This window comes from Schistocerca serialis, chromosome 2, assembly GCF_023864345.2.
Source record: "Schistocerca serialis cubense isolate TAMUIC-IGC-003099 chromosome 2, iqSchSeri2.2, whole genome shotgun sequence".
In the NCBI taxonomy this organism is placed as follows: Eukaryota; Metazoa; Arthropoda; class Insecta; order Orthoptera; family Acrididae; genus Schistocerca; species Schistocerca serialis.
This window is the reverse complement of record NC_064639.1, coordinates 682773007-682789852: the sequence shown is the minus strand read 5'-3', so window position 1 is coordinate 682789852 and position 16846 is coordinate 682773007. Positions and strand designations below refer to the sequence as shown.

Sequence of the window (16846 nt, the reverse complement as noted above, 5' to 3'; positions counted from 1 at the left end):
AACTAATATTTTATGTATCATAGTACTCACTCAGTCTCCTCCTAGAGCAAAGCAACGAGTGTGTTTTTGTCCATTACAACAGCCTCAAATTGCAGTTGCTGACATCATTTGATTAAGTTCTCGTGTTGTGACATCCTTCAAAAGAACCACCAGATAGATACAGACATCCTCCGTTACGCCCTTCATTAGCCATGAAACTTTGTCAACTTTGGTCCTATTCAGGTTCACTGTGTGATATGCAACAAACACTCTATAGATATGACTGTCATCTTTATGGCAGTCAACCTTGTTCTTCACTTGTTCTTTGGCAATGCACATTGTTGTCATACATGTTCTTCGTTTCTGCCTGGAAGTTGTCCCAACTCTTGAGCTTTCTCACTGCTGGGCAGTACAGTCCAAGTACAGACAGACATTGGGAAGATTCATCATGTCAACCAATCCATTGCATTTAGTGATAGCGTCGAATCCCTTTAGCCATTTTGGGGACACTGGCTGGCGTCTCCTGAAACCATTGCTGGATGTCTAAGGTGCATCTGATTCTTTTGTATCCACTGATACCTTGACAATGTGGATCATAGGAGGAAAGTATTATTTGTATTAGGGTTCCTGTCTGTGAAGGCAACTGCTTTCATATAGCCTTACTGAGTCCACAGCCGTGTCAATGTCCAAAGATGTTTATTGGTAACAGAAAGACTGACTTTCGAAAAAGCTGTGAAACTTGCAGTCACAATACTAGAAGTAAAAATAACTCTGTATAGCTAATGCATCCCTGTGTAGGGTTCAGATGTGTGTAATCTAGAAGTATTACTCAACTGAGGTATGGCTATAAAATAACTGGAATATTGCTGCAAAACATTGTATTTCAAAAACATACATAATATTGTCATTCTCAATATACTCACCCCCCCCTCCTCTGTATCACTACAATGCTTCATGTGAATTTTCGCTAACGGAAACAGGGCTGGAAGCCTTTCTCTTGACCTTGGGGAATAGATAAGAGTCGCATGGTGCTAGGTCAGGCGAATAAGGTGTGTGGTCTAACACAGGGATGCTGTACTTTGTTAGTCACATCTTAACAGACAATGCAGTATGACTCAGTGCGTTGTCTTGATGCTGAGCCCATGACTATTTATTGCACACTTCAGGTTGTTTTTCCTTATTTTCTCACAGAGTTGAGCAAGAACCCCAAGGTAGTAAAGCTGATTAACAGTCTGTCCTTCAGAAACACAGAGAAGATACACAATCCAGGAATATCAAAGGAGACAATCACGACCTCTCAGAATCTTGATTTGCTCATTTGAGCTTTTTTCACTCTCCGTGAACTCGACCCCTTCCAGTGCATGGATTGGTGCTTGGTTTCTAGATCTAAATGAAAAACCAAGATTCATCATATGTTATCACTATTGCAAAGAAATTAGGATTAAAGTGTCAGTACTAACATTTTCATGAGCTTCTGTTTGTTTGATCATGAGAATTTAAGTGCCAGTTTCACACACATTTTTCACATATTAAAATAGTGATGTAAAATATGTCTTAGACATTCTTTGTCAATTCCTACAGTTTCAGCAATTGATCGAACACTCAGCCGAGAGCCATATCCCATCAGAGTACCTACTTTTTCAATATACATCTATACTCTGCAAACCACTGTGAAGTTCATGGCAGAGGTACATTCCACTATACCAGTTATTAGAGTTTCTTCCCATTCCATTCACATGTGGAGTGCAGGAAGAATGATTGATTGAATATCTCTGTGTGTGCTGTAATTATTCAGATCTTATTCTCACAACCCCTATGTGAGCGATATGTAGTGGATTGTAGTATATTCCTAGAGTCATTGTTCGAAGCTGGTTATTGAAAATTTATTAGTTGGCTTTCTCTGGATAGTTTACGTCTATCTTCAGAAGTCTGCCAGTTCAGTTCCTTCAGTATCTCTGTGACACTCTCCCATGGAACAAACAAACCTGTGACCATTCATGCTGCCCTTCTCTGTATAGATTCAGTATTCCCTGTTAGTCCTATTTGGTACGGATCCTACACACTTGAGCAATATTTTAGAACCATCGCACAAGTGATTTGCAAGCAATCTCCTTTGTAGACTGATCGCACTTCCCCAGTATTCAAACAATAAACCAAAGTCTACTATTTGCTTTACCCAGGACTGAGCCTATGTGATCATTCCATTTCATATCCTTACAAAGTGTTACATTCAGGTTTTTGTATGGGTTGGCTGATTCCAACTGTGACTCACTGATATTACAGCCATAGGATACAATGCTTTTTCTTTTTGTAAAGTGCACAATTTTACATTTCTGAACATTTGAAGCAAGTTGCCAATCTTTGCACCACTTTTAAATATCATCAAGATCTGACTGAATATTTATGTAGCTCCTCCCAGACAGTACTTCATTATAGATAATTGCATCATCTACAAAAAGCCAGAGGTTAGTATTAATATTGTCCGCAAGGTCATTAATATACAACATGAACAGCAATGGTCCCAACACACTTCTCTGGGGCACACCCGAAGTTACTTCTGCATCTGGCAATGACTCTCCATCCAAGGTAACATGCTGTGTCCTTACCAAAAAGTCCACAATCCAGTAACAAATTTCACTCGATATCCCATATGACCATACTTTTGACAATAAGCACAGCTGTAGTACTGAGTCAAATGCTTTTCAGAAATCAATAAATAATGCACCTACCTGACTGCCTTAATCCAAAGCTTTCAAGATGTCATGTGAGAAATATGCGAGTTGGATTTCACATGACAGATGTTTTTGGTATCCATGCTGGTTGCATGGAGGAGGAGAATCTGTTTGAGGTACCTCATTATGTTCGAGCTCAGGATATGTTCTAATATTCTACAACAAATTGACGTCAACAATACTGGGCAGTAGTTTTGTGGATCATTTCTACTACCCTTCTTGTAGACGAGTGTGACCTGTGCTTTTTTCCAAGAACTTTGCACAGGTTTGTGTTTGAGAAATCTAGAATAGGTTATAGTTAGAAGAGGGGCTACCTCAGCCATAAATTCAATACTGAATCTGAAAGGGATTCCATCGGGCCCTGGAGCTTTGTTCAGTTTTAATGATTTCAACTGTTTCTCAACACCACTGACACTAACACTTATTTTGCTCATGTTTTCTGCCGTACTAACATTAAATTTGGGCAATTCTCCTGGGTTTTCCTTTGCAAAGGAGCATTTGAAAAAAAAAAAGAGTTAAGCATTTCAGCTTTTGTTTTGCTACCCTCAATTTCAGTTCCTGTCTCATTCACTAGGGAATGGACTCTAATTTTGGTGCCATTAACAGCTTTTACATACAACCAGAATTTCTTTGGATTTTTTGAAAGATCATTTGACAATATTCTACCATGGCAGTTACTGAAGGCTTCACAAATTACTCTCTTGACAGCCAAATGTGTTTCTTTCAGCAGCTCTCTATCTTTAGTCCTATGCTTTGTTTTACATCTATTATGCAGTAATCTATGTTTCTTTAGAAGGTTCTTTACAGTGACTGTAAACCAAGGAGATTCCCTCCCATTATGAACTGTTATATTGGGTACATATGTATCCAGTACATGGCCAACTATTCTTTTAAACTTGAGCCATAGTTCCTCTACATGCTCCTGCCCTGTGCTGATAGTTTTAAGTTCCTCATTGAGATACTACCCTACTGATTTTTTTATGTAGTTTACTGAATATATATATCTTTCTTTAGTTGTCCTTTGTACTTTGGTAATCATTATTGCCACAACTATGTCATGGTCACTGATATCAGTTTCGATGTTGACATCCTCAAAGTGCTCATGTCTAAAAAAAAAAAAGGTTCAAATGGCTCTGAGCACTATGGGACTTAACATCTGAGGTCATCAGTCCCCTAGAACTTAGAACTACTTAAAACTAATTAACCTATGGACATCACACACATCCACGCCCGAACCAGGATTCGAGCCTACGACCGTAGCGGTCGCGCGGTTCCAGACTGCAGCGCCTAGAACCGCTCGGCCACACCAGCCGGCGCTCATGTCTATTTGTTGTCATTTGATCCAATATATTTCCATCATGAGTGGGGTTCTAACTACCTGTTCTAGGTAGTTTTCAGAGAAGACATTTAGTAATGTTTCACAGGGTGTCTTTTCATGCCCTCTCATAACACAACTGTAATTTTCCCAATTAACTGTTTGATGAGTAAAGTCTACACCGATGACTATTGGGGGAACTTATCTACAAGTGCACTGAGGTTTTCTCTGAAGTTTTCGGTTACATCAGGAGGTGAGTCTGGTGGGCGAAAAAAGGATCCAATCATCATTTTGTGCCCACCCCTGATACTGAATCTTGCCCAAACAATCTCATGCGTGGCTTCAATTTACAACTCAGTGGATTTGAGTTTCTTGTCAGCTGTAACAAATACACCACCTACATTTCCCATCTGCCTATCCTTTCGATATAAACTTAAATTTTCCCCAAAATCTCATTGCTATCAATTTCTGGTTTCAACCAGCTTTCTGTACCTAGTATTATGTGGGCTTCTCTGCTTTTCAGGAGCACTTCAAACTCTTGCACTTTGTTGCAAATGCTTCAGCCGTTAACTACTAGGATTTTAAAACTCTCACCTGTGGGAGGTATTTCTCTTGATCTTACACTCATCCTTCTGGATTTCATGCAGTTATCGTTATCTGGATTGGATAGAGTGTCATCTAATCTGAAAAACCTTTGTGTGCACTCCACAACAATCAGCTACTTGAGTAGCAGCCTCTGATGTGTAGTGCACACCTGACCCTTCTGACCCTTTAAGGGGGACGCTAAAGTTCCCTACCCTATGGCGCAAGTCCAAGAAGTCGTAGCCTAGCTTGTCACAGAACCTTCAAAGTTTCTGGATCAGTACTTTCATTAGACTCAGAACCAAAGGGCCATGATAAATTCTAGAAACAATGCTGCAGATTGTGAGCTTCCTTGAAATGCCATGCACAGGGCTGGTCTTCTCAACCTTCTCTGATAGACGTCAGAGCCCAGACAACAGGCATTATTTGTTCCAAATGCACCACAGTCTGCACTTGATTGCATTGTCTTCTTCCAACAGCTGCTGGAATAGCGTCCTCAACATGTTGAATGAGACCCCAGGCATACATAATGAGTGCACCTGGTGTTCTTTCCTGTCCCTTGGTGCCATTTCCCTATGTGGTACCACCATATAGACACCTACCCAATTGCATTTGCCTCCTCTTGGCCCCAGACAAAACAGGTTTCCCCACAACAGCTGAAGTGAGTCCCACTGGCTCAGTTTCAGTTTCAGTGAAAGACAGCACCTTGAAGTTGTTGGTTAGGGGGATCAGTATAACAGGCAAATCCTCCCTGCTCCCCATCGACACTGTACACGACATGGGGACCAGCCTGGTATTCACTTAGGGGGATGTGGAAAACCACCTAAAAACCACATCCAGAACAGCTGGCACACCGGCCCTAGTCATTGATCTACCACTGACACTCCACTCACAGTCAAGTGGATGTGTAATGACAGATCCCATACTTTCTGCAGAGGAGACAGAATAGAAAGGAGTGGACAGTACTTGAGGTACCCTTAGTACTGGTACCACACGTACATGACTCTCTGGAGCTCTATCAACACAACAACTTGCAGCAGCTGCCCATCATCTGACAGTATTCAGGCTGATTTCCAGCTGCTTACGAATGTCAACCAACTCATTCAGTGTTTGCGAACAGCATTCATAATGAGTCTGCATTTTAGTTGGTGTGATGTATTGCAGGACACTGAACAAATAACTTTTAATTCATCTTGTTGATTTTCTTTTAATCTCTTGAGCTACAAAATTGGTAGTTCCCTATAAGAATTGATGCAAATACACAAAACAAGATTTCTATTGAGGCAACAGAAACCTGTGGTAAAAATTACTAATTTCTTAAAACTTTTCAAGGTTAATTACAGTTATTAGCAAACTCGAAAATAGAGTTAAATTACAATAAATGTACATAATATATACTCCCCTTTAAGGGAAAATTAGATGTTAACACAATAGGTTAGCTGGAATATCTGATACAGTAACCAAATCACAAATGCCAATTTACCTTCTTCTTCTTCTTCTTCTTCTTCTTCTTCTTCTTTTGCTTGCACCTTGTTCCACACCTTTTGCAGGGTAAGCATGGTTACAATTGGATTTGGCATGGTTTGTCTGAAGGGGTGGCCAGATGCCCTTCCTACCACCACCCGGTACCCCCCAGGACGGAATCAGTGTACCCCAGCTGTCTGCATCTAGTGTAAATCATGTAAGACTGCGAACATGTTCAAAATGTCTGCGAGACATGTAACTGAGGCGGGATGTGGGGACTAGCCTGGTATTCACCTAGGGGATGTGGAAAACTGCCTAAAAACCACATCCAGGACAGCCGACACACCGGCCCTTGTCATTAATCTGCTGGGCATAGTCAATCCAGGAGGCGCGCCTACTCGAGCCCAGGAAGCAGCACATTAGCGCTCTCGGCTAACCTGCCAGGTCACAAATGCCAATTTACTTAAAAACTGGATTATGCGCAGGACAATGATAGCTACCGAAAATTCTCAAAACTACACATTTATTTGTGTTCACATACAATGACACTGAGAGGTGATCTATTCTTTGGCAGTAACTGTGAACCACAAATGTTCATTTGCTATGAAATAAGTTAAGTACCCAAAACGCTCGTACCGATAACATGCAAAAATAACCTACTTCTCACATAATCATGCAATGAAATTAGAGAATGATTGTTTTGAATGAGGGTAGTCCTACTGCTGTCAAAAATTTTAAAAGAGCACAAATAACTAACAGTCAGAGTTTATTGCACCACTCACAAATGTTTGAAATTTCACAATATATCACAATACAAATGAGTATTTATATAATCAGTGAAAGATTATGCAGAAGCAAGACAAACAGTAAAATATGTGAACCTAGATTTTCATCTGTTTTTGATGTTGAAGGGCGTGTCATCTTCAACATCTTCTGGCCTACTTGGACTGCTCAAAAACTTACACACATGATAAGCAGTTTTCACCACACACTTTTTATATAGGTTTCAGTAACAGTTTTTCAAAGTTTCATGTCCAACTTCATGCCAATCCTTTTACCTGGCACAACAAAATTACAGCTCTTACACAAATGGAGGCCATGGTGGCACTGATTTGTTACACACACCAGAGATACCAAATTTGACTGAGAAGGCTTCAAGCTGCACAGCTATTGTCATTCACTTTTGACATATACATATTCTATGACAGCATCATTCTCATTATTTTATAACCATACCTTGTACATGTTGTAGTGGGAACCTACTTTGTCACATGACTAGATACAGCCATGTTCCAGTTGAAAGTAATGCGTGTTGTTACCTCGCAGTGCAAGCACAGAAAGTGAATGCAGAAAATGTCTTCACAGGCAGCTGTAATACCTTGCTGTTATCATCATTTTAAATTTATTGTTGATGAGGAGGAAAAAGAAGTGACAGTGTAGAAGGAAAATGTGATGGAAAGTGTAAGCAGAAGTAGAGTATGCCAGTATTGTTCAAAATATGGCAAGAGTTTTAATGAGTGAATAAATAACCAGTCCATCAACAGTGAACTCTTTGGTCTAGCTTACCATTATTGATCCACAGAAAATTAACATGAATATTTAGGGCACAAAGAAATATAAGTTTAATTCAAATAATAAGTACAAAAATATATAAAGAACAAAGCACAGAACTTTATGGGGTATTGCAAAAACTTTTAACTTGATTAGATTTATTTTTTTGTTTAATTCGCAGGCTTGCTACACTTAAGATTTTGATTACAGGATCATTTGCTTTCACTCTGTCTACCACTTTGGTGGTACACTTTTTTATTTATTAGACACATTAAGCCCAATTCCGAGAACTATGAAAAAAGCTCAATAACATGCTTGAGTCAATTAATGGCAGGAAATGTTCAAAAAATTCGACCAAGGAAATGCAAAATCTGTATACAACGTTGTAAAAGGAGGTGAAACACAGATACATTCATATGAGATGGAAACTAAGCCAATCAATCATTTGTGTTACACGATAATCAACACCAATGTACGTTCATTCAGAAAGCACTTCCAAGAAAACCGTCTCTTGTTTCTTTGGTTACATTTGTCGTGTTGTGGCCATTTCTTAGAATGATCCTCTGAGTGAAAGTGCCACCTGCTCTGCCAGATGCTAGCTTAGCTGCAGGGCATAAGTGTGACAATGTGCAATACATCCCTATGACAGATAACAAGCATTATTAGTCAGTGTCATGCTTGTGCCAAACCTCCGAAAACAGGTCATTGGGCCCTCTGTTGGCCAAAGTAGTCAGGTAGAGTGAACCCTGCATAACAGTATTTAATGTGTTGCAGAATAAGGAAGTGCACAGTACAAAAGAGGACTTCTGAAATTTTCACCAAACTATATAGTACAAACGCAACTTCAAGTATGAGCTACAGCCAACAAATTGAAATGCTAGCAAAATCCATACTTTGCCTCACAAATGTGCTGCCAAAGTGATGTTCTCTACAATCTGTTTCTAAAAGTCATACTCTGCAAAAAACTAAGTGTTAATTTCTCAGTCTTATCTTAATGTAATAAACCTTCAAAGAAAGGATTCCAGGAACATCATAACAAAAATCACACAGTTACAAAGTGTGAATCAAACAATGTAAAATTTGAGTCAAGAGTGTGTGTGTGTGTGTGTGTGTGTGTGTGTGTGTGTGTGTGTGTGTGTGTGTGTGTGTGTATGTGTGTGTGTGTGTGTGGTGGGGGGGGGGGGGGGGGGGATGCGGCACATGCAAGCGCGCATATATATGTCTGTCTATTGTTGACGAAGGCCTTACCAGCCTAAAGCTGTAATTGTGAGAGCCTATTTGTTGAGCGTATCTGCAACTCAGCATTTCTGCTATATGGTGAGTAGCAACTTTCCTTCTCATAGTATAGTAAAAAAAGTGTGGATTTATTGCTAGTTTCTTCCTCATACTGTAATATTTACTACCACATAGAATATGAGTTTTGCATCAAACCACTTCATTTCTGAAAATTGTTATCATACAGGCGTTAACTTAATCCACCATTTTTTGGATGTGCATCCAGCACATTTTTAATTCATATTGCGATACTTCTGCTGACAACCTTTCAGCCATTCTCAAGGTGAGTTGCTTGCAAGCTTTTAAATCACTTTATGCAGTGTGGGTAAACGTGCTTGTGTCAGAGAGAGTGCTGTTGCTAACAAGGGCATCAGTCATCGATTAAAACTGATGCATCTAAAAATTAAACAAAGCAAGTGCCGAATCAGCAGATTCACAGTGTGTAATCCATGTGTTGTTGATCATTATGGATGACATGGAGACTTAGAATATTTACTTTGAGAGTGAAGATGTGAAATAAGGGGTTTCCATAATTTGTTGAGCTGGAAACGCTCGTCTCTGTTGAGCAAATTGTGTGTTTCCACTGCTCCCTTGACCACTGAACTCAAGTAAGGTGAGGCTGTGGTCGGTATCTTAACTTTATCATAATCCATGGAATGCCCTGTGGAAACATAATGTTCAGTCACTACAGATTTATTAGACTGCAGATGGTGGGTATATTGCTGATGTTCAATGCAATGTTCTTTTACAGTGTGTATTGTTTGTCCTATGTACCCATTATCACACTCACGTGGAATTTCACAAATGCCACCTTTTATAAAAGCAGATTATCCTTCACAGATTCCAGAAGAGCTGTCGTCTTCACCGGTGGATGGAAGATCACGTCCTCTTTATGCTTCTTCATTATTTTTGCACTTTTGATGAAATATTTCCCACATACAGTAGAAAGATCATAGACTTGCAACTCTTCGTTCTTGCTCCTTTTCAGTTGGTGTGGCGTATGCACATGTAGAACTTTCTTAATTTGATGTTTTGAATATCCATTCTTATGGAATATTTCTTTCAAGTGTATCAGTTCACTCTGTAGGCTGTCAGCATCAGACACTACATGAGCCTGCATACTAAGTTTTAAGTACACTCATAGTATGTGAAGGACGGTGAAAACTAGATGCCTGCAATTATAGTTGGTGTGAGTGGGCTCCAGGTTAATGCCATGTCCTAGAAACCCATTTTCCATAAGTCACACTAAAACATTTCCCATTCCATTCCAAATTTGATATTTTTATGGGTGAAGTTAGGATGTTCAAGAAACTTGACCAATTTGTCTTTGCCAAACCATGAATGTGTCACTGCCATCTCTCCACAACACAGTGCAGAGTTGACTGCTTTTTCTTCGAAATCCTCTGTAAATAAATTAGAGAGAGGACTGCTCATGGCAACACTGTCAATCTCTTCAAAATATTTGCTATCAAATAAAAAGAAAATGGAGGTTAGTGCATGCTCAAATAATGCCATTTTGTCTGCCTCAAACTTGCTGCTGATCAGTGAAAGCGAGTCAGTATTAGGTACTTGGTGAATAAGGAAATGACGTCAAAGCTGACTAATAAATCAGAACTGTTAAGTTTCAAAATTTTTAACCTACTAATAAAACTGGGTGATTTATGGATAGGACGTTCATATTTACCTACAAAAGGTGTCAACAATGAGGCTAAATACTTGGCCAATCAATAAGTAGGTGCTTCAATGTTACTATTCATCTAAACATCAATGCTTTTAGTATCTGCTCCCAGTGTGGTTAATAACTTCATTTTCTTCTGAACCATTTTTTGTTTTTATTTATGTATTATTTTATGGACCTTTGGAAGGCTGTATAATCTTGGTGGAACAGAGCTGTGTCCCTTCAATCTGCTAATAACTTACTTGGATAGAAAGTTGGAATTCAGAAGTGTTCTTTGAACACGTGCAGTGGAGCAGTCCTTGTCAATCTTACAATATGTTGTATTATTAAGTACATTGTACATTTTCTCTATGTACCTGCCTTTCAGCAGCAAAACAGTGACATTCCTTTATCTGCAGGTAGGGCTGCCATCTGGGAATCAATCTGGAGTTTACAAACTGCAGCTCTTTCAGACAAGGATATGCTGCTTTTTTTGTGTGGATAGTACCTTGTTTGTGCTTGACTTTCTTCATGCTTTGTTTCTCCAGCAGTGTCATCAGATAATTTTCTAATGGCTTCTTAAATTCCTTTGATAAAAGATGTTAATGGCAGAGGTTTCGGTGTAGGAGCAAAATTCAAGCCCTTTCCTACAACAGCGAACGTCGAGTTGTTCAGGTTCCTATTCGATAGATTAAAAACTGAACATTTAAAAGACGTTTCTTACCGAGACCCAGCACTCAGGCAGTCAAACTTTGCAACTTGCCTTGCAGACGATAGAGTTTTGATTGGTCCAGTGTGATTTTGGACAAGTTATGCCATCAGCCCGTTCCCATGTAATACGAGAGAGGCTAGCAGTTATCTTGAGGTGTAAGTGAAAAAACTCTTCTGAGATCAAATCCAACTTTGAGTGTAACTGATTCTTTCTTTATCTTTAACCTGTGCCAAACTTGCTTTACATGTAAACTTAAGAGCATTGGCAGTCTTAATGAAATTCATGAAAATATCAAAGTTACAATGGAATGAAAAATGAATTGCTGTCTGTTGTTCCTGGATGTATTAGTTCAACATAAGGAAGACAGGTTTTTAGGAAACAGCATTAACAGTAAGCCCACTCATACCAATCTATAACTGCAAGCATCTAGCTGCCAGCATCCTCCACAAACTATGAATTTACTTAGATTTAGTATCTAGGGCACATGTAGTGTCTTTAAGCACACACCCCACACCAACCAAAAGAAGAGCAAGAAGAAAGAGATGTAAACTCTACGGTTTTTGTACTGAATGTGGGAAATATTTAACCAAAAGTAGCAAGAACAGTGAAGAAGCATAAAGTGGATATGATCTTCTTTCCAACAGCCAAGATAGCAGCTCTTCTGGAATCTGCAATGGATGATCTTTTACAAAAGGCAGCCACATATCAAAATTCTGTGAGAGTGTAATAAAAGGTACATAGGACAAACAATATGAACTCTAAAAGAATGTCACATTTAACTCCTGCAGTATACCTGCCTTCTGCAGTCTAATAAATCAGGAGGGGCTGACAATTGCGTTTCCACTGGCCATTCCATGAATTGTGATAAAGCTAAGATACTGGCCACAACGTCATCCTAATGGGGTTCGGTGGTCAAGGAAGCTCTGGAAATACAATTACCAGACAACCTGCTCAACCGAGACATGGGTTTCCTGCTCAACAAATCATGGAAACCTGTCATTTCATGTCTACTCTCTCAAAGGAAATATTCTGTATTCATGTTGTTGTGGTCTTCAGTCCTGAGACTGGTTTGATGCAGCTCTCCATGCTAATCTATCCTGTGCAAGCTCCTTCATCTCCCAGTACCTACTGCAACCTACATCCTTCTGAATCTGCTTGGTGTATTCATCTCTTGGTCTCCCTCTACGATTTTTACCCTCCACACTGCCCTCCAATGCTAAATTTGTGATCCCTTGATGCCTCAGGACATGTTCTACCAACCAATCCCTTCTTCTAGTCAAGTAGTGCCACAAACTTCTCTTCTCCCCAATCCTATTCAATACCTCCTCATTAGTTATGTGATCTACCCACCTAATCTTCAACATTCTTCTGTGGCACCACATTTCGAAACCTTCTATTCTCTTCTTGTCCAAACTATTTATTGTCCATGTTTCACATCCATACATGGCTACACTCCATACAAATACTTTTAGAAAAGGATTCCTGACACTTAAATCTATACTCGATGTTAATAAATCTCTCTTCTTCAGAAACGCTTTCCTTGCCATTGCCAGTCTACATTTTATATCCTCTCTACTTCAACCATCATCAGTTATTTTGCTCCCAAAATAGCAAAACTTCTTTACTACTTTAAGTGTCTCATTTCCTAATCTAATTCCCTCAGCATCACCCGACTTAATTCGACTACATTCCATTATCCTCGTTTTGCTTTTGTTGATGTTCATCTTATATCCTCCTTTCAAGACACTGTCCATTCTGTTCAACTGCTCTTCCAAGTCCTTTGCTGTCTCTGACAGAATTACAATGTCATCGGCGAACCTCAAAGTTTTTATTTCTTCTCAATGGATTTTAATATCTACTCCAAATTTTTCTTTTGTTTCCTTTACTGCTTGCTCAATATACAGATTGAATAACATCGGGGAGAGGCTACAACCCTGTCTCACTCCCTTCCCAACCACTGCTTCCCTTTCATGCCCCTCGACTCTTATAACTGCCATCTGGTTTCTGTACAAATTGTAAATAGCCTTTTGCTCCCTGTATTTTACCCCTGCCACCTTTAGAATTTGAAAGAGAGTATTCCAGTCAACATTGTCAAAAGCTTTTGCTAAGTCTACAAATGCTAGAAACGTAGGTTTGCCTTTCCTTAATCTTCCTTCTAAGATAAGTCGTAAGGTCAGTATTGCCTCACGTGTTCCAAAATTTCTATGGAATCCAAACTGATCTTCCCCAAGGTCGGCTTCTACCATTTTTTCCATTCGTCTGTAAATAATTCGCGTTAGTATTTTGCAGCTGTGACTTATTAAACTGATAGTTCGGTAATTTTCACATCTGTCAACACCTGCTTTCTTTGGGATTGGAATTATTATATTCTTCTTGAAGTCTGAGGGTATTTCGCCTGTCTCGTACATTCTGCTCACCAGATCGTAGAGTTTTGTCAGGACTGGCTTTCCCAAGGCCGTCAGTAGTTCTAATGGAATGTTGTCTACTTCCGGGGCCTTGTTTCAACTCAGGTCTTTCAGCGCTCTGTCAAACTCTTCATGCAGTATCATATCTCCCATTTCATCTTCATCTACATCCTCTTCCATTTCCATAATATTGCCCTGAAGTACATCGCCCTTGTATAGACGCTCTATATACTCCTTCCACCTTTCTACTTTCCCCTCTTTGCTTAGAACTGGGTTTCCATCTGAGCTCTTGATATTCATACAAGTGGTTCTCTTTTCTCCAAAAGTCTCTTTAATTTTCCTGTAGGCTGTATCTATCTTACCCCTAGTGAGATAAGTCTCTACATCCTTACATTTGTCCTCTAGCCATGCCTGCTTAGCCATTTTGCACTTCCTGTCGATCTCATTTTTGAGACGTTTGTATTCCTTTTTACCTGCTTCATTTACTGCATTTTTAGATTTTCTCCTTTCATCAATTAAATTCAATATTTCTTCTGTTACCCAAGGATTTCTACTAGCCCTCGTCTTTTTACCTACTTGATCCTCTGTTGCCTTCACTACTTCATCCCTCAGAGCTACCCATTCGTCTTCTACTGTATTTGTTTCCCCCATTCCTGTCAATTGTTCCCTTATGCCCTCCCTGAAACTCTGTACAACCTCTTGTTTAGTCAGTTTATCCAGGTCCCATCTCCTTAAATTCCCATCTTTTTGCAATTTCTTCAGTTTTAATCTACAGTTCATAACCAATAGATTGTGGTCAGAGTCCATGTCTGCCCCTGTAAATGTCCTACAATTTAAAACCTGGTTGCTAAATCTCTGTCTTACCATTATATAATCTATCTGATACCTTGTAGTATCTCCAGGATTCTTCCATGTATACAACCTTCTTTTATGATTCTTGAACCAAGTGTTAGCTATGATTAAGTTATGCTCTGTGCAAAATTCTACCAGACGGCTTCCTCTTTCATTTCTTAGCCCCAATCCATATTCACCTACTATGTTTCCTTCTCTCCCTTTTCCTACTGTCGAATTCCAGTCACCCATGACTATTAAATTTTCATCTCCCTTCACTACCTGAATAATTTCTTTTATCTCATCATAAATTTCTTCAATTTCTTCATCATCTGCAGAGCTAGTTGGCATATAAACTTGTACTACTGTAGTAGGCATGGGCTTCGTGTCTATCTTGGCCACTATAACACGTTCACTATGCTGTGTGTAGTAGCTTACCCGCACTCCTATTTGTTTTATTCATTATTAAACCTACTCCTGCATTACCCCTATTTGATTTTGTATTTATAATCCTGTATTCACCTGACCAGAAGTCTTGTTCCTCCTGCCACCGAACTTCACTAATTCCCACTATATTTAACTTTAACCTATCCATTTCCCTTTTTAAATTTTCTAACCTACCTGCCTGATTAAGGGATCTGACATTCCACGCTCCGATCCGTAGAATGCCAGTTTTCTTTCTCGTGATAACGACGTCCTCCTGAGTAGTCCCCGCCCGGAGATCCGAATGGGGGACTATTTTACCTCCGGAATATTTTACCCAAGGGGACGCCATCATCATTTAACCATACAGTAAAGCTGCATGCCCTCGGGAAAAATTACGGCTGTAGTTTCCCCTTGCTTTCAGCCGTTCGCAGTACCACAACAGCAAGGCCGTTTTGGTTAGCGTTACAATGCCAGATCAGTCAATCGTCCAGACTGTTGCCCCTGCAACTACTGAAAAGGCTGCTGCCATCTTCAGGAACCACACATTTGTCTGGCCTCTCAACAGATACCCCTCCGTTGTCGTTGCACCTATGGTACTGCTATCTGCATCGTTGAGGCACGCAAGCCTCCCAACCAACGGCAAGGTCCAGGGTTCATGGGGGGGTCAGTATTCATGCCATCGAAAATTATCAACAACATACTTATTAAACACTGAGGATTTGTTGATTCTGCACTTGCTTTGGTTTACTTTTGGACATGTCAAGTTTAATCTATGACTGATGCACTTGTTACCTACAGTGCTATCTCTGACACAAGTTTGTTTACTCCACAGTGTGTAAAGTGATTTAAAAACTTGCAAGTAACTCACCTTGAGAGTGGCTGAAAGGTTGTCAACCAAAATATCAGAACATGAATTAAAAATATCCAGGATGCACGCCTGCCTGACAAATGTTGGAATATTCAATCTGCCAGGAAAACTTCAAGAAAGTTATTTAACATATTTTAAACAAATATTCACTTGCATACTATTTATTACATAAGACTGTATTATGTATTACATAATTACATCAAGAAATGGGCTCAGAACGAATGGCATTCAACAGATGAAATGTAAAGTGCTGGCAGCAGTCAGTCTGACACCGCTCATCAGAGAATATGGTAGTGCATTTGTCAACATTATTTTCTAGCTCTCTCCTTGACCAAGACTTGCATGTTTCATGCAAATGAAACTTAACACAGTATCTCCAAATAGGAATTGTAGATGGTACCCACAATCGGCCAGGGACTGCTTCACTATTTTCTTCATGAAGTACTTGAAAAGCAGAATAAGAATATAAGATAGTGTACTACAACAGTAGTGCAACTGCTACTATGTTATACTAATGTATGAGCTAGGAGACTATGAAACCCACCATTTGTCTCAATCAGCTTACTACCAGTTAAAGATCAGGGAGATGACATAAAAAAAAGTACAAATAAGGGACAGTATTCTACTGGGACAGATTTCAACAACATCAAACAATGAAAAGTTCTGGTTGGAATATTAATAATATTACGAAAAGAATAGACTGCTAATCACTATAAAGACGATAAGTTGAGTTGCAGACAGGCGCAAAAAAAAAAAGACTTACACACCGAGTTTGCAGCCAAAACCGACTTCATAAAAGAAAAGGAAACACACACGCACACACATACTCACAAAAGCAAACACACCTCATGCCTATATGACTGCTCTCCCCATTGCTGCGACCAGAATGCGTTGATGTCATGTTGAGCAGAAGAAGGGAGTAGGGTGGGGAAGGGAGAGGGATAACAAGATATGTGTGGGAGAAGAGGAGTCAGCACTGCCTGATAGAGTGTGCAAGGAGTAGATGGTGGCCAGACAAGGCTGCATAGTGTGGTATCGGGTGCTGTGGA

At 39.7% G+C, this 16846-nt stretch overlaps 1 protein-coding gene across 6 annotated transcripts in view; it reads right to left on the bottom strand.

Annotated features, from left to right (window-relative positions):
* LOC126457805 (oxidized purine nucleoside triphosphate hydrolase-like) overlaps positions 1–16846 on the bottom strand; it is a 167269-nt gene that overhangs the window by 104750 nt on the left and 45673 nt on the right. For 4 of the 6 annotated variants that reach the window (XM_050094413.1, XM_050094412.1, XM_050094414.1 and 1 more), the window contains one exon: positions 15963–16241. The exons of the other annotated variants lie outside the window; for them this stretch is intronic. In XM_050094413.1, coding sequence (XP_049950370.1) covers positions 15997–16241 — 245 coding nt within the window. In that variant the 3' untranslated portion in view covers positions 15963–15996. Of the gene's footprint in view, positions 1–15962; positions 16242–16846 lie in introns of those variants that run through there. 6 annotated transcript variants of the gene reach the window in all.